This window comes from Nyctibius grandis, unplaced genomic scaffold (genome assembly GCF_013368605.1).
Source record: "Nyctibius grandis isolate bNycGra1 unplaced genomic scaffold, bNycGra1.pri scaffold_71_arrow_ctg1, whole genome shotgun sequence".
NCBI classification, from domain to species: Eukaryota; Metazoa; Chordata; class Aves; order Nyctibiiformes; family Nyctibiidae; genus Nyctibius; species Nyctibius grandis.
In genome coordinates this window covers 182,383-206,783 of record NW_027167602.1, presented here as the reverse complement: position 1 = coordinate 206,783, position 24,401 = coordinate 182,383, and the positions used below count along the sequence as shown (strand labels likewise).

The 24,401-nt window shown below is 67.7% G+C and overlaps 1 protein-coding gene across 2 annotated transcripts in view; it reads left to right on the top strand.

The window, feature by feature from the left end:
• CHD3 (chromodomain helicase DNA binding protein 3) overlaps positions 1–24,401 on the top strand; it is an 86,931-nt gene that overhangs the window by 22,824 nt on the left and 39,706 nt on the right. For both annotated transcript variants that reach the window (XM_068424772.1, XM_068424771.1), the window contains exons 7-18: positions 215–350; positions 474–536; positions 1,697–1,875; positions 5,225–5,455; positions 8,337–8,531; positions 11,480–11,694; positions 13,981–14,112; positions 16,375–16,474; positions 17,934–18,125; positions 20,287–20,487; positions 22,496–22,633; positions 23,911–24,032. In XM_068424772.1, coding sequence (XP_068280873.1) covers positions 215–350; positions 474–536; positions 1,697–1,875; positions 5,225–5,455; positions 8,337–8,531; positions 11,480–11,694; positions 13,981–14,112; positions 16,375–16,474; positions 17,934–18,125; positions 20,287–20,487; positions 22,496–22,633; positions 23,911–24,032 — 1,904 coding nt within the window. The remainder of the gene's footprint in view (positions 1–214; positions 351–473; positions 537–1,696; positions 1,876–5,224; positions 5,456–8,336; positions 8,532–11,479; positions 11,695–13,980; positions 14,113–16,374; positions 16,475–17,933; positions 18,126–20,286; positions 20,488–22,495; positions 22,634–23,910; positions 24,033–24,401) is intronic.

The window sequence follows — 24,401 nt, the reverse complement described above, 5'->3', positions numbered from 1 at the left end:
CCGATGTCACCCGCTGTCCCCAGGTGGTGGCACCCACCCCCGTGGTCCCGTCCCACCACTGCCCCCATGTCTCTCTGTCTCCCCCCACCCCACTCTCCCTGTCCCCACGTCCCCCCTGTCCCCTGTGTCTCCTTGTCCCCCCTGCCACCCGCTGTCCCCCCTGCCACCCGCTGTCCCCAATGCCACCCGGTGTCACCCGCTGTCCCCCCGGCAGAGCGAGGACGCCGGGGAGGTGGAAGAGGAGTCGGACGCCGAGAGCCCCGGGGTGCTGGGGGCCGCCCCCCGCCCCGACCCCACCACCCGCCTCAAGAAGCTCAAGCGGGGACGGCCCGGCCGCAAGAAGAAGAAGGGTGAGTGTCCCCCCCCTGTCCCCAAGTGCCACCGGGCACCTCCCCAGGTGCCACCACCTTCCTCGTGCCCAGACGCAGCGGCGGGGACACCAGGTGACACCCCTGTCCCCTCTCTCCTCGCAGCCCCCTGCGCCGGGCTCAGCCGGGAGCGCGGCCCCGTGGGGACGGGCGCGGCGCCCGCGCACGGTGAGACACCCCCCCGCTGTCCCCAAGTTGTCACCTGGGGTCCCCGAGCCCGCGGTGTCCCCCTGAGCGGGGTCCTCGGTCCCTTGCCTGTGTCAGTGGTGGCATCCAGGGGGTCCCCAGACCCTGGTTTCTTCCAGGGGGGTGTAGCGGTGTCCCCGTGTCCCCATGTCCCCGTCCCCACCATCTCTCCGGGGTGTTTGGTGTCCCCAGTGTCCCTGTCCCCAGGTGTCCCGGTGTCCCCATGTCCCTGGTGCCACCACATCCCCCTGCCCCTGTCTCCTTGGTGCCTCCACCCCCTGGTGTCCCCATCCCTTGTGTCCCTGTCCCCTGATGTCCCCACCCCGGTGTCCCCAGTGCCCCTATCCCCGGTGCCACCATGTCCCCATCCCCTTGTCCCCAGTGCCCCTGTCCCCCAGTACCCCCATCCCCCTGTCCCCCTGTCCCCTGTCCCCAGTGCCCCTGTCCCCCAGTACCCCCATCCCCCTGTCCCCCTGTCCCCTGTCCCCAGTGCCCCCAGTATCCCCCTCCCCCCATCCCCAGTGCCCCCAGTACCCTCATCCCCCATCCCCAGTGCCCCCATGTCCCCAGCGCCCCCAGTAACCCCGTCCTCCCGTCCCCCTGTCCCCGTGCCCCCAGTACCCCTGTCCCCCAGTACCCCTGTCTCCCCATCCCCCTGTCCCCAGCGCCGCCAGTACCCCTGTCCCCAGTGCCCCCAGTACCCCCATCCCCCTGTCCCCAGTGCCCCCAGTACCCCCATCCCCCCCTGTCTCCAGCGCCCCCAGTACCCCAGTGCCCCCTGTCCCCAGTGCCCCCAGTACCCCCATCTCCCAGCGCCCCCAGTCCCCGTATGCCCCTGTCCCCCTGTCTCCAGCGCCCCCAGTACCCCCATCCCCCAGCGCCCCCAGTCCCCGTATGCCCCTGTCCCCCTGTCCCCAGCGCCCCCAGTACCCCCGTCCCCCTGTCCCCAGCGCCCCCAGTACCCCCGTCCCCCTGTCCCCAGCGCCCCCAGTACCCCTGTACCCCAGTACCCCTGTACCCCAGTACCCCCATCCTCCTCTCCCCAGCGCCCCCAGTACCCCCATCCCCTGTCCCCCAGTGCCCCCCATCCCTGCCCAGCCCAGCCGGGTGGCAGCGGGCGGTGCGTGGCGTCCCCCCCGCAGGGCCGGGGCCGGAGGACGAGGGCGATGGCTACGAGACGGACCACCAGGACTACTGCGAGGTGTGCCAGCAGGGGGGCGAGATCATCCTCTGCGACACCTGCCCCCGCGCCTACCACCTCGTGTGCCTCGACCCCGAGCTCGACCGCGCGCCCGAGGGCCGCTGGAGCTGCCCCCACTGCGTGAGCTGCCGCGGGGGGGGGGTCCCTGGGGGTCCCTGGGGGGTGTTTGGGGGTCCCTGGGGTCCTTGGGGGGGTTTGGGGGTCCCTGGGGGCATTTCGGGGTCCCTGGGGGGTGTTTGGGGGTCTCTAGGGGGATCTTGGGGGAGTTTGGGGGTCCCTGGGGGGCATTTGGGGGGTCTCTAGGGTGATCCTAGGGGGGTTTGGGGGTCCCTGGGGGGATCTTGGGGGGGTTTGGGGGTCTCAAGGGGGTCCCTGGGGGGAGTTTGGGGGTCTCTAGGGTGATCCTAGGGGGGGTTTGGGGGTCTCAAGGGGGTCCCTGGGGGGAGTTTGGGGGTCTCTAGGGTAATCCTAGGGGGGTTTGGGGTCCCTGGGGGGTCCCTGGGGGGTGTTTGGGGTCCCTGGGGGTGTTTGGGGGAGTTTGGGGGTCCCTGGGGGATCCCTGGGGGATGTTTGGGGTCCCTGGGGGTGTTTGGGGGAGTTTGGGGGTCCCTGGGGGGATCCTAGGGGGGGTTGGGGGTCCCTGGGGGGATCCTGGGGGGGTGTTTGGGGGTCCCGGGGGGGCATTTGGGGATGTTTGGGGTCCTTGAGGGTCCCTGGGGGGATCCTGGGGGGCATTTGGGGGTCTCTAGGGGGATCCTAGGGGGGTTGGGGGTCCCTGGAGGCATCCTAGGGGGGGTTGGGGGTCCTTGGGGGGGTTTGGGGGAGTTTGGGGGTCCCGGGGGGGTAATTGGGGGTCTCTGGGGAGCCGTTTGGGGGTCCCTGGGGGGGATGCTGGGGGAGTTTGGGGGTCTCTAGGGGGATCTTGGGGGGGTTTGGGGGTCCCTGGGGGGGGGTTTGAGGGTCTCTGGGGGAGTTTGGGGGTCCCTGGGGGGATCCTGGGGGAGTTTGAGGGTCCCTGGGGGTCCCTGGGGGGAGTTTGGGGGTCCCTGGGTGGGATTTGGGGGTCCCTGGGGGTATCTTGGGGGAGTTTGGGGGTCTCTGGGGGGATCCTGGGGGAGTTTGGGGGTCCCTGGGTGGGGTTTGGGGGTCCCTGGAGGGGATCCTGGGGGAGTTTGGGGGTCCCTGCGGAGGCTTTAGGAGGTTTGGGTGTCCCTCAGGGTGTCCCCAGGAGGTTTGGGGTCCCTGGAGGGCATCTCCAGAAGGTCTGGGCGTCCCTCAGGGTGTCCCCAGGAGGTTTGGGTGTCCCTGGGCTCATCTCCAGGAGGTCTGGGTGTCCCTCAGGGTGTCCCCAGGAGGTTTGGGTGTCCCTCAGGGTGTCTCCAGGAGGTTTGGGTGTCCCTCAGGAGGTTTGGGTGTCCCTGGGGTCATCTCCAGGAGGTTTGGGTGTCTCTAGAAGGTTTGGGTGTCCCTCAGGGTGTCGCCAGAAGGTCTGGGTGTCCCTCAGGGTGTCCCCAGGAGGTTTGGGGTCCCTGGAGGGCATCTCCAGAAGGTCTGGGTGTCCCTCAGGGTGTCCCCAGGAGGTTTGGGTGTCCCTGGGTGCTGTTTAGGGGTATCTTCAGGAGATTTGGGTGTCTCCAGGAGGTCTGGGTGTCCCTCAGCGTGTCCCCAGGAGGTCTGGGTGTCCCTCAGGGTGTCTCCAGAAGGTCTGGGTGTCCCTCAGGGTGTCCCCAGAAGGCTTGGGGTCCCTGGAGGGCATCTCCAGAAGGTCTGGGTGTCCCTCAGGGTGTCCCCAGGAGGTCTGGGTGTCCCTCAGGGTGTCCCCAGGAGGTTTGGGTGTCCCTCAGCGTGTCCCCAGGAGGTTTGGGTGTCCCTGGGTGCTGTTTAGGGGTATCTTCAGGAGATTTGGGTGTCTCCAGGAGGTCTGGGGGTCCCTCAGCGTGTCCCCAGGAGGTCTGGGTGTCCCTCAGGGTGTCCCCAGGCGGTTTGGGGGTCCCTCAGGGTGTCCCCGGGAGGTCTGGGTGTCCCTCAGGATTTTTGTGTGTTCCTCAGGGTGTCCTCAGGAGGTTTGGGTGTCCCTCAGGGTGTCCGTAGAAGGTTTGGGTGTCCCTCAGGGTGTCCCCAGAAGGTTTGGGTGTCCCTGGGGTCATCTCCAGGAGGTTTGGGTGTCCCCAGGAGGTTTGGGTGTCCCTGGGTGTAGTTTTGGGGGCATCTCCAGAAGGTTTGGGTGTCTCCAGGAGGTCTGGGTGCCCCTCAGGGTGTCCCTAGAAGGTTTGGGTGTCCGTGGGGTCATCTCCAGGAGGTCTGGGTGTCCCTCAGGGTGTCCCCAGAAGGTTTGGGTGTCCGTGGGGTCATCTCCAGGAGGTCTGGGTGTCCCTCAGGGTGTCCCCAGAAGGTTTGGGTGTCCCTGGGCTCACCTCCAGGAGGTCTGGGTGTCCCTGAGGGTGTCCCCAGGAGGTTTGGGTGTCCCTGGGTGCTGTTTAGGGGCATCTTCAGGAGATTTGGGTGTCTCCAGGAGGTCTGGGTGTCCCTCAGCGTGTCCCCAGGAGGTTTGGGTGTCCCTCAGGGTGTCTCCAGAAGGTCTGGGTTTCCCTCAGGGTGTCCCCAGGAGGTTTGGGTGTCCCTCAGGAGGTCTGGATGTCCTTCAGGGTGTCCCTCGGGGTGTCCCCAGGAGATTTGTGTGTCCCGCAGGGTGTCCCTCAGGAGGTTTGGGTGTCCCCAGAAGGTTTGGGTGTCCCTCAGGGTGTCCCTCAGGGTGTCCCTAGAAGGTTTGTGTGTCCTTCAGGGTGTCCCTCAGGGTGTTCCTAGAAGGTTTGGGTGTCCGTGGGGTCATCTCCAGGAGGTTTGGGTGTCCCTCAGGGTGTCCCCAGGAGGTTTGGGTGTCCCTCAGGGTGTCCCCAGAAGGTTTGGGTGTCCCTCAGGAGGTTTGGGTGTCTCTCAGGGTGTCCCCAGGAGGTTTGGTGTCCCTCAGGGTGTCCCCAGGAGGTCTGGGTGTCCCTCAGGATTTTTGTGTGTCCCTCAGGATTTTTGTGTGTCCCTCAGGGTGTCTCCAGGAGGTTTGGGTGTCCCTGGGTGCTGTTTTGGGGGGTGTCCCCAGGAGGTTTGGGTGTCCCTGGGGTCATCTCCAGGAGGTTTGGGTGTCTCCAGAAGGTTTGGGTGTCCCTCAGGGTGTCGCCAGAAGGTCTGGGTGTCCCTCAGGGTGTCCCTAGAAGGTTTGGGTGTCCGTGGGGTCATCTCCAGGAGGTTTGGGTGTCCCTCAGGGTGTCCCCAGAAGGTTTGGGTGTCCCTGGGGTCATCTCCAGGAGGTCTGGGTGTCCCTCAGGGTGTCCCCAGGAGGTTTGGGTGTCCCTGGGTGTAGTTTTGGGGGCATCTCCAGAAGGTTTGGGTGTCTCCAGGAGGTTTGGGTGTCCCTGGGTGCTGTTTGGGGGTGTCCCCAGGAGCCGCAGTGTGCCTGACGCTGGGTGTCCCTCAGGAGAAGGAGGGGGTGCAGTGGGAGGCGAAGGAGGAGGAGGAGGAGGAGGAAGAGGAGGAGGAGGAAGGGGAGAAGGAGGAGGAGGACGACCACATGGAGTACTGCCGCGTGTGCAAGGACGGCGGGGAGCTGCTGTGCTGCGACGCCTGCGTGTCCTCCTACCACATCCACTGCCTCAACCCGCCCCTGCCCGAGGTCCCCAACGGCGAGTGGCTCTGTCCCCGCTGCACGGTACGGGGACACGGGGAGGTGGGGACGGGATGGTGGTGGGACAAGGAGGTGGTGGGGTTGGGATGGTGGTGGGACGTGGACCTGGTGGGGATGGGACAGTGGTGGGACAAGGAGGTGGTGGGGACATGGACAGGGATGGGACAGGATGATGGTGGGGATGGGACAAGGGTCTGATGGGGATGGGGACAGGGATGGGACAAGGACCTGGTGGGGATGGGGACAAGGATGGAACATGGATCTGGTGGGGATGGGACAGGGATGGGGATGGGACAAGGACCTGGTGGGGATGGGACAGGGACCTGGTGGGGATGGGACGGTGGTGGGACAAGGAGGTGGTAGGGTTGGGATGGTGGTGGGACAGGGAGCTGGCGGGGACAAGGACAGGGATGGGACAAGGACCTGGTGGGGATGGGATGGTGGTGGGACAAGGAGGTGGTAGGGTTGGGATGGTGGTGGGACAGGGACCTGGTGGGGACAAGGACAGGGATGGGACAAGGACCTGGTGGGGATGGGATGGTGGTGGGACAAGGAGGTGGTGGGGTTGGGATGGTGGTGGGACAGGGAGCTGGCAGGGATGGGACAAGGATGGGGATGGGACAGGGACCTGGTGGGGACAAGGACCTGGTGGGGATGGGAAAGGGATGGGACAAGAACTTGGTGGGGACAGGACGATGGTGGGGATGGGACAAGGATCTGGTGGGGACGGGACAGTGGTGGGACAAGGAGGTGGTGGGGACATGGACAGGGATGGGACAGGACGACGGTGGCACAAGGATGTGGTAGGGATGAGATGGTGGTGGGACATGGACCTGGTGGGGATGGGGACAGGGATGGGACAAGGATGTGGTAGGGTTGGGATGATGGTGGGACATGGACCTGATGGGGATGGGGACAGGGGTGGGACAAGGACCTGGTGGGGACAGGATGATGGTGGGGATGGGACAAGGATCTGGTGGGGATGGGAGAGCGATGGGGATGGGACAAGGACCTGGTGGGGACAGGATGGTGGTGGGACATGGACCTGGTGGGGATGGGACAGTGGTGGGACAAGGATCTGGTGGGGATGGGGACAGGGATGAGACAAGGATCTGGTGGGGACAGGACAGGGGTGGGACAAGGATGTGATAGGGTTGGGATGGTGGTGGTACATGGACCTGATGGGGATGGGAGACCGATGGGGATGGTACAAGGATCTGGTGGGGACAAGGACAGGGATGGGACAAGGATCTGGTGGGGACAGGACAGGGGTGGGACAAGGATGTGGTAGGGTGGGATGGTGGTGGGGATGGGACAAGGACCTTGTGGGGATGGGACAGGGGTGGGACAAGGACCTGGTGGGGACAGGACAATGGTGGGGATGGGGGACAAGGACCTGGTGGGGACAAGGACAGGGATAGGATAAGGATCTGGTGGGTATGGGGACAGTGGTGGGACATGGATCTGGTGGGGACAGGACGGTGGTGGGACAAGGATGTGGTAGGGTTGAGATGGTGGTGGGACATGGACCTGGTGGGGACAAGGACAGGGATGGGACAATGACTTGGTGGGGACAGGATGATGGTGGGGACAGGACAAGGATCTGGTGGGGATGGGGACAGGGGTGGGACATGGATCTGGTGGGGACAGGACAGTGGTGGGACAAGGACAGGGATGGGACAAGGACATGGTGGGGATGGGACAGGGATAGGACAAAGATCTGGTGGGGATGGGACGGTGGTGGGACAAGGAGGTGGTAGGGTTGGGATGGTGGTGGGACAAGGACCTGGTGGGGATGGGGACAGGGATGGAACATGGATCTGGTGGGGATGGGACAGTGGTGGGACAAGAACCTGGTGGGGACATGGACAGGGATGGGACAGGACGATGGTGGGACAAGGATGTGGTAGGGTTGAGATGGTGGTGGGACATGGACCTGGCAGAGATGGGGATGGGACATGGACCTGGTGGGGACAAGGACAGGGATGGGACAGGGATCTGGTGGGGATGGGGACAGGGGTGAAAGAAGGACCTGGTGGGGATGGGGCAGTGGTGGGACAAGGACCTGGTGGGGACAGGATGATGGTGGGGATGGGACAAGGATCTGGTGGGGATGGGACAGGGATGGGGATGGGACAAGGACCTGGTGGGGATGTGGACAGGGGTGAAATAAGGACCTCATGGGGATGGGACAGGGACCTGGTGGGGATGGGGACAGTGGTGGAACATGGATCTGGTGGGGATGGGACAGGGATGGGACAAGGACAGGGATGGGACAAGGACCTGGTGGGGACAGGACGACAGTGGGGATGGGACAAGGGTCTGGTGGGGGTGGGACAAAGATGTGGTAGGGTTGGGATGGTGGTGGGACAAGGACCTGCTGGGGATGGGACAGTGGTGGGACAAGGAGGTGGTGGGGACAAGGACAGGGATGGGACAAGGATCTGGTGGGGTTGGGGACAGGGGTGAAACAAGGACCTCATGGGGATGGGACAGGGACCTGGTGGGGACAGGGTGATGGTGGGGGAGGGACAAGGATCTGGTGGAGATGGGACAGGGATGGGGATGGGACAAGGACCTGGTGGGGACAAGGACAAGGATGGGACAAGGAGGTGGTGGGGATGGGGACAGGGACAGGACGTGATGGGGAACGGGGTTGGCTCAAGTTGGGGACAGTGACGGGACCTGATGGGGACGGGGACAAGGGTGGGGCCACCCCACGGTGCTGGGGCCACCCCAGGGCCACCGCAGCCCCCCCTTGGGGTGGGCACCTGCCCCCCCCCCACGCTCTGACTGTTGGTGGGGGGGTGACGGCCACGGGCTGGGCCCTGACCCCGTGTCCCCCCCCGTGTCCCCCCCCGTGTCCCCCCCGTGTCCCCCCCGTGTCCCCCCCGTGTCCCCGCAGTGCCCCGTGCTCAAGGGGCGGGTGCAGAAGATCCTGTACTGGCGGTGGGGGGAGCCGCCCCCCCCCGTGGCCGCCCCCCCCGGGGCCCCCCCCGAGGGCCCCCCCCCGGCGCTGCAGGGCCGCTCCGAGCGGGAGTTCTTCGTCAAGTGGGTCGGGCTCTCGTACTGGCACTGCTCGTGGATCAAGGAGCTGCAGGTACTGGGAGGGACTGGGGTGCCCAGTTTGGGGGGGCCTGGTGCTGGGGGGGGCGATAGACCCCCTTTGGGGGGGCCTGGTACTGGGGGGCACTGGGGTGCCCAGTTTGGGGGGGCCTGGTACTGGGGGGGCTGGTGTGCCCAGTTTGGGGGGGCCTGGTACTGGGGGGGGCGATAGACCCCCTTTGGGGGGGCCTGGTACTGGGGGAGGCCCATATACCCAGTTTGGGGGGGCCTGGTACTGGGGGAGAGGTGATATACCCAGTTTGGGGGGGCTCTGGTACTGGCACTGCTCGTGGATCAAGGAGCTGCAGGTACTGGGGGGCACTGGGGTGCCCAGTTTGGGGGGGCCTGGTACTGGGGGAGGCCTGGTATTCCCAGTTTGGGGGGGCTGGTACTGGGGAGGCACTGGTGTACCCAGTTTGGGTCGGGCTCTCGTACTGGCACTGCTTGTGGATCAAGGAGCTGCAGGTACTGGGGGGGCACTGGTGTGCCCAGTTTGGGGGGCCCTGGTACTGGGGGGGGCCTGGTATGACCAGTTTGGGGGGGCCTGGTGCTGGGGGAGACGTGATATACCCAGTTTGGGAGGGGCTGGTACTGGGGAGGGGGCAATAGACCCCCTTTGGGGGGGCCCTGGTACTGGCACTGCTCGTGGATCAAGGAGCTGCAGGTACTGGGGGGGACTGGTGTGCCAGTTTGGGGGGGCTCTGGGGCTGGGGGAGATCTGATATACCCAGTTTGGGGGGGGGGCTGGTACTGGAGGGCACTGATGTACCCAGTTTGGGGGGCCCTGGTACTGGGGGCGGGGGCGATAGACCCCCTTTGGGGGGGCCTGGTACTGGGGGGGCCTGGTATGCCCAGTTTGGGGGGGCCTGGTACTGGGGGGGGGCTGGTGTACCCAGTTTGGGGGGGTCTGGTACTGGGGGAGATGTGATATACCCAGTTTGGGGGGGGCTGGTACTGGGGGAGGCCGGTACTGGGGGAGGCCTGGTATACCCAGTTTGGGGGGGGCTCTCGTACTGGCACTGTTCATGGATCAAGGAGCTGCAGGTACTGGGGGGCACTGGGGTGCCCAGTCTGGGGGGCCCTGGTACTGGGGGAGGCCCAGTATACCCAGTTTGGGGGGGCCTGGTACTGGGGGAGATGGGATATACCCAGTTTGGGGGGCGCTCTCGTACTGGCACTGCTCGTGGATCAAGGAGCTGCAGGTACTGGGAGGGACTGGTGTGCCCAGTCTGGGGGGGGCCTGGTACTGGGGGGGCACTGGTGTACCCAGTTTGGGGGGGCCCTGGTACTGGGGGGCACTGGTGTGCCCAGTTTGGGGGGGCTGGTACTGGGGCCACCCCAGTATCCCCCAGTGGGGGGTTCCCCAGTACCAGGGACACCCCGACAGGGCTCCCCACTCTTGGGTGCCCCCCCCAACACCCACCCCTGGGGCACAGGGGGAGCGGGGCAGCCCCCCCCATCCAGGAGCTCTGGGTGTTTGGGTGCTGGGGCTCCCCCCCCTCTAATTTTGGGTGCCCCCACGCCAATTTTGGGTGCCCCCCCCCAATTTTGGGTGCCCCCACCCTAATTTTGGGCCCCCTCTCTAATTTAGGGGTGCCCCCCCAACACCCCCACCTTAACCCCCACCCCTGGGGCACAGGGGCAGCGGGGCAGCGCCCCCCACCCAGGAGCTCTGGGTGTTTGGGTGCTGGGGTGCCCCCCCTCTAATTTTAGGGTGCCCCCCCTCTAATTTTAGGGTGCCCCCCCTAATTTTGGGTGCCCCACCCCTAATTTGGGGTGCCCCCCACCCTAATTTGGGTGCCCCCCCCAACACAACCCCCCATAACCCCCCCCCCAGTCCACCCCCACCCCTGGGGCACAGGGGGAGCGGGGCAGCGCCCCCCATCCAGGAGCTCTGGGTGTTTGGGTGCTGGGGTGCCCCCCCTCTAATTTTAGGGTGCCCCCCTCTAATTTTAGGGTGCCCCCCCTAATTTTGGGTGCCCCACCCCTAATTTGGGTGCCCCCCCCCAACACCCCCCCCCATAACCCCCCCCCAGCCCCCCCCACCCCTGGGGCACAGGGGGAGCGGGGCAGCCCCCCCCATCCAGGAGCTCTGGGTGTTTGGGTGCTGGGGTGCCCCCCCTCTAATTTTGGGGTGCCCCCCATCTAATTTTGGGTGCCCCCCCCTAATTTGGGTGCCCCCCCCCAACACACCCACCCCATAACCCCCTCCCAGTCCACCCCCACCCCTGGGGCACAGGGGGAGCGGGGCAGCGCCCCCCATCCAGGACCTCTGGGTGTTTGGGTGCTGGGGTCCCCCCCCCTCTAATTCTGGGTGCCCCCACCCTAATTTTGGGGTGCCCCCCCTAACTTTGGGTGCCCCCACCCTAATTTGGGTGCCCCCCCCTAATTTTGGGGTGACCACCCCCCTCCCACACCCCCCCCTCAGGGCAAAGTGGGAGCGGGGCAGCGCCCCCCATCCAGGAGCTCTGGGGGTTTGAGTGCTGGGGTGCCCCCCCCTCTAATTTTGGGTGCCCCCCCCAATTTTAGGGTACCCACCCTAATTTTTGGGTGCCCCCCCTCTAATTTTGGGTGCCCCCCCTAATTTTGGGGTGACCACCCCCCTCCCACACCCCCCCCCTCAGGGCACAGGGGGAGCGGGGCAGCGCCTCCCACCCAGGAGCTCTGGGTGTTTGGGTGCTGAGGCGCCCCCTCCTCTAATTCTGGGTGCCCCCCCCAACTTTGGGTGCCCCCCACCCTAATTTGGGTGCCCCCCCCCCCACACCCCCCCATAACCCCCCCCCCCAGTCCACCCCCACCCCTGGGGCACAGGGGGAGCAGGGCAGCGCCCCCCACCCAGGAGCTCTGGGTGTTTGGGTGCTGGGGTGCCCCCCCCCTAATTTGGGGTGCCCCCCCCAACTTTGGGTGCCCCCCACCCTAATTTGGGTGCCCCCCCCCCACCAGCTGGAGATCTTCCACCTCGTCATGTACCGCAACTACCAGCGCAAGAACGACATGGACGAGCCGCCCCCCCTCGACTACGGCTCCGGCGACGACGACCCCAAGAGCGAGAAGCGGGGGGCGGGGGGGGACCCCCTCTTCGGGGGCATGGAGGAGAGGTTCTACCGCTACGGCATCAAACCCGAGTGGATGACGGTGCACCGCATCATCAACCACAGGTGGGGGGGCACCCATGGGTGCTGGGGGGGCACCCATGGGTGCTGGGCGGGGGGGGGCGCCCATGGGGTAACCGCAGAATGGGGAGGGGATGGGGGGGCTGGCGGCGTGGGGGCAGCTGGGTGGGGTTTGGGGATACTCTGGGCACCCTCGGGTCATCTAAGGGCACCCCCAGCACCCATGGGTGCCCTTCTGTACCCAGGAGGACCCCCAGCACCCATGGGACCCCCGGGGTACCCCCAAAATGGGGAGGGGATGGGGGGTGGCAGCATGGGGTTTGGGGGCACCACTGGCAGCCGTGGGGACACTCTGAGGACTCTTGGGTCATCTAAGGACACCCCCAGCACCCATGGGTGCCCTTCTGTACCCAGGAGGACCCTCAGCACCCATGGGTGCCCCCCAGCACGGGGGGACCCCAAAGGTACCCCCAAAATGGGGAGGGGATGGGGGACGGCAGCATTGGGGTGCCTGGGTGGGGTTTGGGGACACTCTGGGTACCCATGGAGACACTCTGGGCACCCTTGGGTCCTCTAAGGACACCCCCAGCACCCATGGGTGCCCTTCTGAACCCAGGAGGACCCCCCATCACCCATGGGGCGCCCACAAGACCCCCTCAGGGTACCCCCAAAATAGGGAGGGGGTGGGGGCAGGGGAGCGCCTGGGTGGGGTTTGGGGACACCGTTGGCACCCGTGGGGACACTCTGGGCACCTTTGGGTCATCTAAGGACACCCCCAGCACCCATGAGTGCCCTTCTGTACCCAGGAGGACTCCCAGCACCCATGGGTGCCCCCCAGCACCTATTGGGACCTGTCAGGCGCTGTCCCCAGGTGACCCCATGTCCCTTCAGGGTCTCCCTGTCCCCAGGTGACCCTTCTCCTGGTTGTCTCTGTCCCCAGGTGACCCCATGTCCCATCTATGTGTCCCCAGGTGACCCCGTGTCCCATCTATGTGTCCCCAGGTGACCCCATGTCCCCTCTGTGTCCCCAAGTGACCCCGTGTCCCCTCTGTGTCCCCAAGTGACCCCATGTCCCATCTGTGTGTCCCTGTCCCCAGGTGACCCCGTGTCCCCTCTGTGTCCCCAAGTGACCCCGTCTCATCTGTATGTCCCTGTCCCCAGGTGACCCCATGTCCCCGGGTGACCCCTGCTCTGGGCTGTCCCCACTGTCTCCCTGATGGCACCCGGTGATGCTGGTGACACCTGGTGACACTTGGTGGCACTCGGGTGCCATCCACGTGCCCTGCTGTCACCCACGCCCTGGTGGCACGTGGCAACCCCTGCCTGGTCTTGCGTTGCCCCTGGCTGTCCCCATGTCACCTGGGGGTGCCCAGTGTCCTTGTGGGTGCCTGCTGTCACCCGTGGGTGCTCTGTGTCCCTGTGGGTACTTGCTGTCACCTAGGGGTGGTCGGTGTCCCCATGGGTGCCTGCTGTCACCCGTGGGTGCTCAGTGTCCCCATGGGTGCCTGCTGTCACCTGTGGGTGCTCAGTGTCCCCATGGGTACCTGCTGTCACCCAGGGGTGCTCGGTGTCCCCAGGGATGCTCGGTGTCCCCATGGGTGCCTGGTGTCCCCGTGGGTACCTACTGTCACCCGTGGGTGCTCTGTGTCCCCATGGGTGTGTGCTGTCACCTGTGGGTGCTCAGTGTCCCCATGGGTGCGTGCTGTCACCTGTGGGTGCTCAGTGTCCCCATGGGTGCCTGGTGTCCTCGTGGGTACCTGCTGTCACCCATGGGTGCTCGGTGTCCCCATGGGTGTGTGCTGTCACCCGTGGGTGCTCGGTGTCCCCATGGGTGTGTGTTGTCACCTAGGGGTTCTCGGTGTCCCCATGGGTGCCTGGTGTCCCCATGGGTGCCTGCTGTCACCTGTGGGTGCTCAGCGTCCCCAAGGGTACCTGCCATCACCCATGGGTGCTCGGTGTGCCCACGGGTGCGTGCTGTCACCTGTGGGTGCTTGGTGTCCCCAGGGATTCTCGGTGTCCCCAGGGCTACGTGCCATCACCCAGGGGTGCTCAGTGTCCCCATGGGTGCCTGCTGTTATGTGTGGGTGCTCTGTGTCCCTGTGGGTACCTGCTGTCACCTGGGGGTGCTCTTCGTCCCTACAATGCCCGCTGTCCCCCCTCTGTCCCCCCTCTGTCCCCCCTCTGTCCCCCCTCTGTCCCCCCTCTGTCGCCCTGCCTGCTGTCCCCCTGCTGTCCCCCTGCTGTCCTCTCGCTGTCCCCTGTCCCCCCATTGCCCCCTGTCCCCCCGCTGTCCCCCGCTGTCCCCGGGTGGTGACGTGCCACCCGCCGCAGCGTGGACCGCAAGGGGCAGTACCACTACCTGGTGAAGTGGCGGGACCTGCCCTACGACCAGGCCACCTGGGAGGAGGACGACATGCCCATCCCCGACTACGACCTGCACAAGCTGGCCTACTGGAAGCACCGGTGAGGGACAGGGGGACGTGGGGACATCGGGGGACATGGGGACATGGGGACAAGGGGGACGTGGGGGGACATGGGGACGTGCCTACTGGAAGCACCAGTGAGGGACATGGGGACAGGGGGACACAGGGGGACACGGGGGGACACGGGGGGACACGGGGGGACATGGGGACGTGGGGGGACATGGGGACGTGGGGGGACACGGGGATGTGGGGGGACATGGGGACATGGGGGGACGTGGGGACACTGGGACATGGGGACGTGGGGACATGGGGACGTGCCTACTGGAAGCACCGGTGAGGGACACGGGGACAGGGGGGACATGGGGGGACATGGGGACGTGGGGGGACATGGGGACATGGGGGGACAACAGGGACATGGGGGGACGTGGGGACACTGGGACATGGGGGGACATGGGGACGTGGGGACATGGGGACGTGCCTACTGGAAGCACTGGTGAGGGACACGGGGACAGGGGGGATGTGGGGGGACATGGGGATGTGGGGGGACATGGGGACGTGGGGACATGGGGGGACACGGGGAGACGTGGGGACACTGGGACATGGGGGGACATGGGGACGTGGGGACATGGGGACGTGCCTACTGGAAGCACCGGTGAGGGACACGGGGACAGGGGGGACAGGGGGGGATGTGGGGGGACATGGGGACATGGAGGGACATGGGCACGTGGGGGGACATGGGGACGTGCCTACTGGAAGCACCAGTGAGGGACACGGGGACAGGGGGGGATGTGGGGGGACATGGGGACGTGGGGGGACATGGGGACGTGGGGACATGGGGGGACATGGGGATGTGGGGACATGCCTACTGGAAGCACTGGTGAGGGACGGGGACATGGGGGGACATGGGGGGACATGGGGGGACACAGGGACATCAGGGGACATGGGGACATGGGGGGACAGGGGGACATGGGGACGTGCCTACTGGAAGCACCGGTGAGGGACGAGGACATGGGGGGGACGGGGGGGACACAGGGACATGGGGGGACACAAGGACATGGGGACATGGGGGCACACTATAGGGACATGGGGACATGCCTACTGGAAGTACCAGTGAGGGACATGGGGACACTGTGGGGACATGGAGGGACATGGGGATGTGGGGTCATGGGGGGACACGGAGACATGGGGGGACAGGGGGACACGGGGACACGGGGGGACACGGGGACACGGGGGGACAGGGGGACACGGGGACATGGGGGGACATGGGGACATGGGGGGACAGGGGGACATGGGGACATGGGGGGACAGGGGGACATGGGGACGTGCCTACTGGAAGCACCGGTGAGGGATGGGGACGTGGGGGAGATGGGGGGGACACGGGGACATGGGGGGACACGGGGACGTGGGGGGACATGGGGGGACACAGGGACATGGGGGCACACTATAGGGACATGGGGACATGCCTACTGGAAACACTGGTGAGGGACACGGGGACATGGGGGGACGCTATAGGGACACAGGGACATGGGGGGAGACGGGGACATGGGGACACGGGGACGTGGGGGGACATGGGGACGTGCCACTGGCCATGTGCCCCCGTGTCCCCACGAGTCCCCCCCTGTCCTCATGCTGCCACGTGTCCCCATGTTGTCCCCCTGTCCTCACACCTGCGTGTGTCCCCTGTCCCCTCCGTGTCCCCGTGTGTCCCCACTGGTGTCCCTGTGTCCCCCACCATCTCCCCCTCCCTCCTGGCGTCCCCCTGTCTCCTCCTGTGTCCCCTCATGTCCCTCCATGTCCCCTCCGTGTCCCCATCCCCCCCCCGATGTCCCTGTGCCTCTTGTCGTGTCCCCATGTCCCTCCGTGTCCCCGTGTCCCCCCCGTGTCCCCTCTGTCCCCCCCATGTCCTCGTGTCCCCCCCATGTCCCTGTGTCCCCCCCGTGTCCTCCCCGTGTCCTCCCCGTGTCCTCCCCGTGTCCCCCCCGTGTCCCCCCCGTGTCCCTGTGTCCCCCATGTCCCCCCCATGTCCCCATGTCCCCACGTCCCCCCATATCCCTGTGTCCCCCTCATCTCCTCTGCCCCCCCGCCCCGGTGTCCCCGTGTCCCCCCCGTGTCCCCCCCATGTCCCCCCCATGTCCCCCCCATGTCCCTGTGTCCCTCTGTGTCCCCCTCGTCTCCTCTGCCCCCTGCCCCGGTGTCCCCCCCATGTCCCCCCCATGTCCCCCCCGTGTCCCCCCCGTGTCCCCTCTGTCCCCCCCATGTCCCCGTGTCCCCCCGTGTCCCCTCTGTCCCCCCCTGTCCCCAGGGAGGTGTTCATGGGGGAGGACCCGGCCCAGCCCCGGCGCTACAAGAAGAAGAAGAAGGAGACGCCGGGGGAGGGGCCCCCCGACTCGCCCACCAACGACGTGAGTGTCCCCCCCGGGCCCCTCATGGACCCTTGGGTGCCCCCCCCACCTCTGGGACCCCCCCATGGACCCTTGGTTGCCCCCCAGACACCTGGGTGTCCCCCTCCACCCCTGGGACCCCACCATGGACCCTTGGGCCCCCCCCCCCCCGACACCTGAGTCCCCCACCCACCCTTGGGTCCCCCCATGGACCCTTGGGTGCCCCTCCGGACACCTGGGTCCCCCCCCCAACCCTTGGGTGCCTTCCCATGGACCCTTGGGTGCCCCCTCAGACACCTGGGTCCCCCCCTGTAACCCTGGGACCCCCCCATGGACCCTTGGGTCCCCCCCCGGACACCTGGGTCCCCCCCTGTAACCCTGGGACCCCCCCATGGACCCTTGGGTCCCCCCATGGACCCTTGGGTGCCCCCCAGACACCTGGGTGTCCCCCTCCACCCCTGGGACCCCACCATGGACCCTTGGGTCCCCCCCCCAGACACCTGAGTCCCCCACCCACCCTTGGGTCCCCCCATGGACCCTTGGGTCCCCCCCCAGACACCTGAGTCCCCCCCCCAACCCTTGTGTCCCCCCATGGACCCTTGGGTGCCCCCCAGACACCTGGGTCCCCCCCCCAACCCTTGGGTGCCTTCCCATGGACCCTTGGGTGCCCCCTCAGACACCTGGGTCCCCCCCCACCCCTGGGTCCCCACCATGGACCCTTGGGTGCCCCCCTGGATGCCTGGGTGTCCCCCCCCACCCCTGGGACCCCCCCATGGACCCTTGGGTGCCCTCCCATGGACCCTTGGGTGCCCCCTCCGACACCTGGGTCCCCCCCCACCCCTGGGTCCCCACCATGGACCCTTGGGTGCCCCCCTGGATGCCTGGGTGTCTCCCCCCACCCCTGGGACCCCCCCATGGACCCTTGGGTGCCCTCCCATGGACCCTTGGGTGCCCCCCCAGACACCTGGGTCCCCCCCCACCCCTGGGTCACCCCCATGGACCCTTGGGTGCCCCCCAGACACTTGGGTCCCCCCCCAGACACTTGGGTCTCCCCATGGACCCTTGGGTACCCCCCCGGACACCTGGGTGTCCCCCCCCACCCCTGGGACCCCACCATGGACCCTTGGGTGTCCCCCCAGACACCTGGGCATCCCCCCACCCCTGGGTCACCCCATGGACTCTTGGGTGCCCCCCTGGACACCTGGGTCCCCCCCCCACCCCTCTGGTCCCCCCCCATGGACCCTTGGGTGCCCCCCTGGCCACCCGTGTCCCCTGCCACCCCCACCTCCTCAATAACCCCTCGGAGGTCCATGGGGGGGGTTTGCCCACCCGTGCCCCCTCCCTGTGTCACTGACCCCGTCCGGGGGGGGGTTTGCCCACCCGTGCCCCCCTCCCCGTGTCACTGACCCCCTCCATGGGGGGGGGGTGGCACTGGTGCCCCCCTCCCCGTGTCACTGACCCCGTCCCCCCGTGGTGGCAGCCGACGGTGAAGTACGAGGCGCAGCCGCGGTTCATCACGGCCACGGGTGGCACCCTGCACCTCTACCAGCTCGAGGGCCTCAACTGGCTCCGCTTCTCCTGGGCCCAGAGCACCGACACCATCCTGGCCGACGAGATGGGGCTGGGCAAGACCATCCAGACCATTGTCTTCCTCTACTCGCTCTACAAGGAGGTGAGCTGGCACCCGCCTGCGCCCCGCTGGCACCCACGGGGCCCTGGTGGCACCCACATGGCCCTGGTGGCACCTGCTTGGTCCTTGTGGCACCTACATGGTTCTGGTGGCACCCACATGGTCCTCGTGGCACCCACATGGCCCTGCTGGCACCTACATGGCCCTGCTGGCACCTGCTTGGCCCTCGTGGCATCTACGTGGTCCTGGTGGAACCCACGTGGCCCTGGTGGAACCCACGTGGTCCTCATGGCACCCACATGGCCCTCATGGCACCTGCTTGGTCCTTGTGGCACCCACGTGACCCTGGTGGAACCCACATGGTCCTGGTAGCACCTACGTGGCCCTAGTGGCACCTACATGGCCTTGCTGGCATCTCTCTGGGCCCTGGTGGCACCCACGGGGCCCTGGTGGAACCCACATGGCCCTGGTGGCACCTGCTTGGTCCTCGTGGCACCCACATGGCCCTGGTGGAACCCACATGGCCCTGCTGGCACCTGCTTGATCCTTGTTGCACCCAAATGGCCCTGGTGGCACCTACCTGGGTCCTCGTGGCACCCGCTTGGTCCTCGTGGCACCCACTTGGCCCTCGTGGCACCCACATGGCCTTGGTAGCACCTGCATGGCCCTTATGGCACCCACATGGTCCTCGTGGCACCCAAATGGTCCTCGTGGCACCCACATGGCCCTGGTGGCACCTACATGGCCCTGCTGGCACCTGCTTGGTTCTTGTGGCACCCACATGGCCCTGCTGGCACCTACTTGGTCCTCGTGGCACCCACGTGGCCCTGGTGGCACCTGCCTGGGTCCTCATGGCACCTACATGGCCCTGGTGGAACCCACATGGCCCTGGTGGCACCTGCCTGGGTCCTCATGGCACCCACATGGCCCTGGTGGCACCCACATGGCCCTGGTGGCACCTACCTGCCTCATGGTGTCACCAGCCTGGCCCCTGGTGTCACTTGCCACCGTACCACTCACCTGGCCCCTGATGTCACCCACCTGGCCCTGGTGTTTCCCCCTTGGCCCCCGGTGTCACCTACCTGGCCACCAGTGTCACCTACCCGTCCCCCACTGTCCCCATGTCCCCCACTGTCCCCCTGTCCCCATCCCACACTGTCCCCCACTGTCCCCACGTACCCCAGGGCCCCATCCCACACTGTCCCCCTGTCCCCATGTCCCCATCCCACACTGTCCCCACATCCACCAGGGCCCCTGTCCCACACTGTCCCCCCCTCCCCCTGTGTCACACTGTCCCCACGTCCCCCCAGGGCCCCATCCCCCACTGTCCCCATGTCCCCCACTGTCCCCCTGTCCCCATGTCCCCCTGTCCCCCACTGTCCCCATGTCTCCCAGGGCCCCATCCCACACTGTCCCCCTGTCCCACACTGTCCCCACGTCCCCCTGTCCCCCTGTCCCCCACTGTCCCCACACCCCCCAAGGCCCCTGTCCCACACCACCCCCCCCTCCCCCTGTGTCACACTGTCCCCACATCCCCCCAGGGCCCCATCCCACACTGTCCCCATGTCCCCCACTGTCCCCACGTCCCCCAAGGCCCCTGTCCCACACCACCCCCCCTCCCCCTGTGTCACACTGTCCCCACGTCCCCCCAAGGGCCCCGTCCCCGTGTCCCCGTGTGACACACTGTCCCCCAGGGCCACACCAAGGCCCCATCCCACACTGTCCCCATGTCCCCCACTGTCCCCCTGTCCCCATCCCACACTGTCCCCATGTCCCCCAAGGCCCCATCCCACACTGTCCCCATGTCCCCCACTGCTCCCAGGGCCCCATCCCACACTGTCCCCGTGTCCCACGCTGTCCCCATGTCCCCCAGGGCCCCATCCCACACTGTCCCCACATCCGCCAGGGCCCCTGTCCCACACTGTCTCCCCCTCCCCCTGTGTCACACTGTCCCCACGTCCCCCCAGGGCCCCATCCCACACTGTCCCCATGTCCCCCAAGGCCCCATCCCACACTGTCCCCATGTCCCCCACTGCTCCCAGGGCCCCATCCCACACTGTCCCCGTGTCCCACCCTGTCCCCATGTCCCCACACCCCCCAAGGCCCCTGTCCCACCCCACCCCCCCTCCCCCTGTGTCACACTGTCCCCACGTCCCCCCAAGGGCCCCGTCCCCGTGTCCCCGTGTGACGCGCTGTCCCCCAGGGCCACACCAAGGGCCCGTTCCTCGTCAGCGCCCCGCTCTCCACCATCATCAACTGGGAGCGGGAGTTCCAGATGTGGGCCCCGGCCTTCTACGTTGTCACCTACACTGGGGACAAGGACAGCCGGGCCATCATCCGCGAGAACGAGTTCTCCTTCGACGACAACGCCATGAAGGGCGGCAAGAAGGCCTTCAAGATGAAGGTGAGGGGGTGGCAGGGGGTGGCACCTCATCACCCGGGTCCCTTTGGGGGTGAGGGGGTGACATCTAGACCCCTGGGTGTCAAGGGGGTGACAGGGTGACACCTGGTCACCCAGGTGCCTTTGGGGGTCTAGGGGTGGCATCTGGTCACCCAGGTGTCTTTGGGGGTGAGGGGGTGGCACCTGGACCCCTGCGTGGCAGGGGGGTGACAGCTGGTCACCTGGGTCCCTTTGGGGGTGAGGGGGTGGCACCTGGACCCTTGGGTCCCTTTGGGGGTGAGGGGGTGGCACCTGGTCACCCGGGTGCCTTTGGGGGTGAGCAGGGGGCTGGGGTGCCCTGGGTGGCAGGGGGGTGACACCTGGTCAGCCGGGTCCCTTTGGGGGTGAGAGGGTGACACCCTGTCACCTGGGTGCCTTTAGGGGTGAGGGGGTGGCACCTGGTCACCTGGGTGCCTTTGGGGGTGAGAGGGTGACACCTGGACCCCTGGGTGGCAGAGGGGTGGCACCTGGTCACCTGGGTGGCAGGGGGGTGGCACCTGGACCTCTGGGTCCATTTGGGGGTGAGGAGGTGGCACCTGGGTCCCTTTGGGGGTGACACCTGGTCACCCAGGTGCCTTTGGTGGTGAGGGGGTGGCACCTGGTCACCTGTGTCCCTTTGGGGGTGAGGGGGTGGCACCTGGACCCCTGGGTGGCAGGGGGGTGACATGTGGTCACCCAGGTGCCTTTGGGGGTGAGGGGGTGGCATCTGGACCCCTGGGTGCCTTTGGGGGTGCAGGGGGGGTCAGGGTGCCCCAGCTGCTGGGGTTCTGGGGGGATTGGGGTGCTGGGGGTTGGGGTGCCAGGGTGACCAGATGCCAGGGGATCGAGGTGCCCGGGGATCCTGGGGTGGGTGGGGGGCTATCGGGGTGGCGTGGGGGGGGTTTGGGGTGGTGTGGGGTGTGGGTGCAGGGGGTCAGGGTGCCCCAGCTGCTGGGGTCCTGGGGGGTGGGGGTGCCAGGGGTCAGGGTGCCCTGGCTGTTGGGGTCCTGGGGGGCTGAGGGTGTGGGTGCAGGGGGTCAGGATGCCCTGGCCATTGGGGTCCTGGGGGGGATCGGGGTGCCAGGGTGACCAGATGCCAGGGGATTGAGGTGCCCAGGGATGCCAGGGTGGGTGGGGGGATGTCGGGGTGGCGTGGGGTGGGGGTGCAGGGGGTCAGGGTGCCCCAGCTGCTGGGGTCCCAGGAGGGATCAGGGTGCTGGGGCGACTAGACATGGGGGTTTGAGGTGCCCGGGGTGGGTGGGGGGCTATTGGGGTGGCGTGGGGGGGGCTTAGGGTGATGTGGGTTGGGGGTGGGGGGGTCGGGGTGGTGTGGGGTGGGAGTGCCGGGGGTCAGGGTGCCCTGGCCATTGGGGTCCTGGGGGGGATTGGGGTGCTGGGGTGGGGGTGCAGGGGGTCAGGGGTGACCAGATGCCAGGGGATTGAGGTGCCTGGGGTAGGTGGGGGGATACTGGGGTGGGGATGCCGGGGGTCGGGGTGGCGTGGGGTGTGGGTGGGGGGGGTCAGGGTGCCGTGGGTGCTGGGGTCCTGGGGGGGATTGGGGTGCTGGGGCGACCAGACATGGGGGTTCGAGGTGCCTGGGGTGGGTGGGGGGCTATCGGGGTGGCGTGGGGGGGGTTTGGGGTGGTGTGGGGTGTGGGTGCAGGGGGTCAGGGTGCCCCAGCTGCTGGGGTCCTGGGGGGTGGGGGTGCCAGGGGTCAGGGTGCCCTGGCTGTTGGGGTCCTGGGGGGCTGAGGGTGTGGGTGCAGGGGGTCAGGGTGCCCTGGCCATTGGGGTCCTGGGAGGATTGGGGTGCTGGGGCGACCAGACATGGGGGTTCGAGGTGCCTGGGGTGGGTGGGGGGCTATTGGGGTGGCATGGGGGGGGGGTCGGGGTGGTGTGGGGCGTGGGTGGGGGGGTCGGGGTGTGGGTGGGGTGTGGGTGGGGGGGTCAGGGTGCCCGTCCCCCCCCCTCTGGGTGCTGACGGCCGCGGCAGCGGGAGGCGCAGGTGAAGTTCCACGTGCTGCTCACGTCCTACGAGCTCATCACCATCGACCAGGCGGCGCTGGGCTCCATCCGCTGGGCGTGCCTGGTGGTGGACGAGGCCCACCGCCTCAAGAACAACCAGTCCAAGGTACTGGGGGCACTGGGAGGGGGCACCCGGGGGGCGGGGGGGCTGGGGACACTGGGAAGGGGGCACTGGGATGCCTGGGGATACTGGGGTGGCACTCAGTTGTTGGGGTCCTTGGGGAGGGGGCACATGGGTGCCTGGGGACACTGGGGAGGGGGCACTGGGATGCCCTGGGGATACTGGGAAGGGGGTGCTGGGGTGTCTGGGGACACTGGGGACACTGGGGGGGGGCACCCGGGTAGTGGGGGGCCTGGGGAGGGGGTGCTGGGGTGCCTGGGGACACTGCAGAGGGCACCCAGATGGCTGGGAACACTGGGGAGGGGGCACCCAGATGGCTGGGAACACTGGGGAGGGGGCACTGGGATGTCTGGGGACACTGGGGAGGGCACTTGGGTGCCTGGGTGCCCAGGGTGGGGGGCACCCAGATACTTGGGACCACTGGGTGGGGGGCACCCGGGCGGTGGGGGGCCTGGGGAGGGGGGGCTGGGATGCCTGGGGACACTGGGAAGGGTGCCTGGACACTGGGGTCCCTGGGGAGGGGGTACTGGGGTGCTTGGGGACACTGGGGACACTGGGGGGGGCACCCAGAGGGTGGGGGGGCCTGGGGAGGGGGTGCTGGGGTGTCTGGGGACACTGGGGTGGCACCCAGATGGTGGGGGTCCTGTGGAGGGGGTGTCTGGGGACACTGGGGATGCGGGGGGGGGCGCCCGGGGGGCGGGGGGGCTGGGGAGGGGGTGCTGGGGGGGCTGGGGACACTGGGGAGGAGGCACTGGGGTGTCTGGGGACACTGGGAAGGGGGCACTGGGATGCCTGGGGACACTGGGGTGGCACCCAGGTGGCGGGGGGGCCTGGGGAGGGGGTGTCTGGGGACACTGGGGACACTGGGGGGGGCACCCAGGGGGTGGGGGGGCCTGGGGAGGGGGCACTGGGGTGTCTGGGGACACTGCAGAGGGCACCCAGATACCTGGGACCACTGGGTGGGGGGCACCCGGGTGGTGGGTGCCCTGGGGAGGGGGTGCTGGGGTGTCTGGGGACACTGGGTGCTGTTGGGGGGGGGGGCTGTTCCCTGGACACCGGGGTCCATGGGTGCCGTGGGGGGGTCGGGGTGGGGGTGTCACCCCATGGGTGCCGTGGGGGGGGTCGGGATGTCACCCCATGGGTGCCCTGGGGGGGGTCGGGGTGTCACCTGTGGGTGCTGTGCGGGGGTCGGGGTGGGGGTGTCACCCCATGGGTGCCGTGGGGGGGTCACGGTGTCACCCATGGGTGCCCCCCCCCCCCAGTTTTTCCGGGTGCTGAACGGGTACAAGATCGAGCACAAGCTGCTGCTCACGGGGACGCCGCTGCAGAACAACCTGGAGGAGCTCTTCCACCTGCTCAACTTCCTCACGCCCGAGCGCTTCAAGTAGGGCCCCGCTGTCCCCTCGTGTCCCCTGGGGTCCCTTCCTGTCCCCTCGTGTCCCCTGGGGTCCCCTCGGGTCCCCTCCTGTCCCCTCCACTCCCCTGGGGTCCCCCCATCCCTCCCACTCTGTCCCCCTGCATCGCCCCACATCCCTCTACCACTGGTGTGTCCCCGCTGCTACTGTGTCCCCCCTCTGTCCCCCTCTGTCCCCCCTCTGTCCCCCTCTGTCCCCCTCTGTCCCCCTCTGTCCCCCTCTGTCCCCCTCTGTCCCCCTCGTGTCCCCCTCGTGTCCCCTCTGTCCCCTCCTGTCCCCTCCACTCCCCTGGGGTCCCCCCTGTCCCCTCACTGTGTCCCCCTGCATCCCCCTGTGTG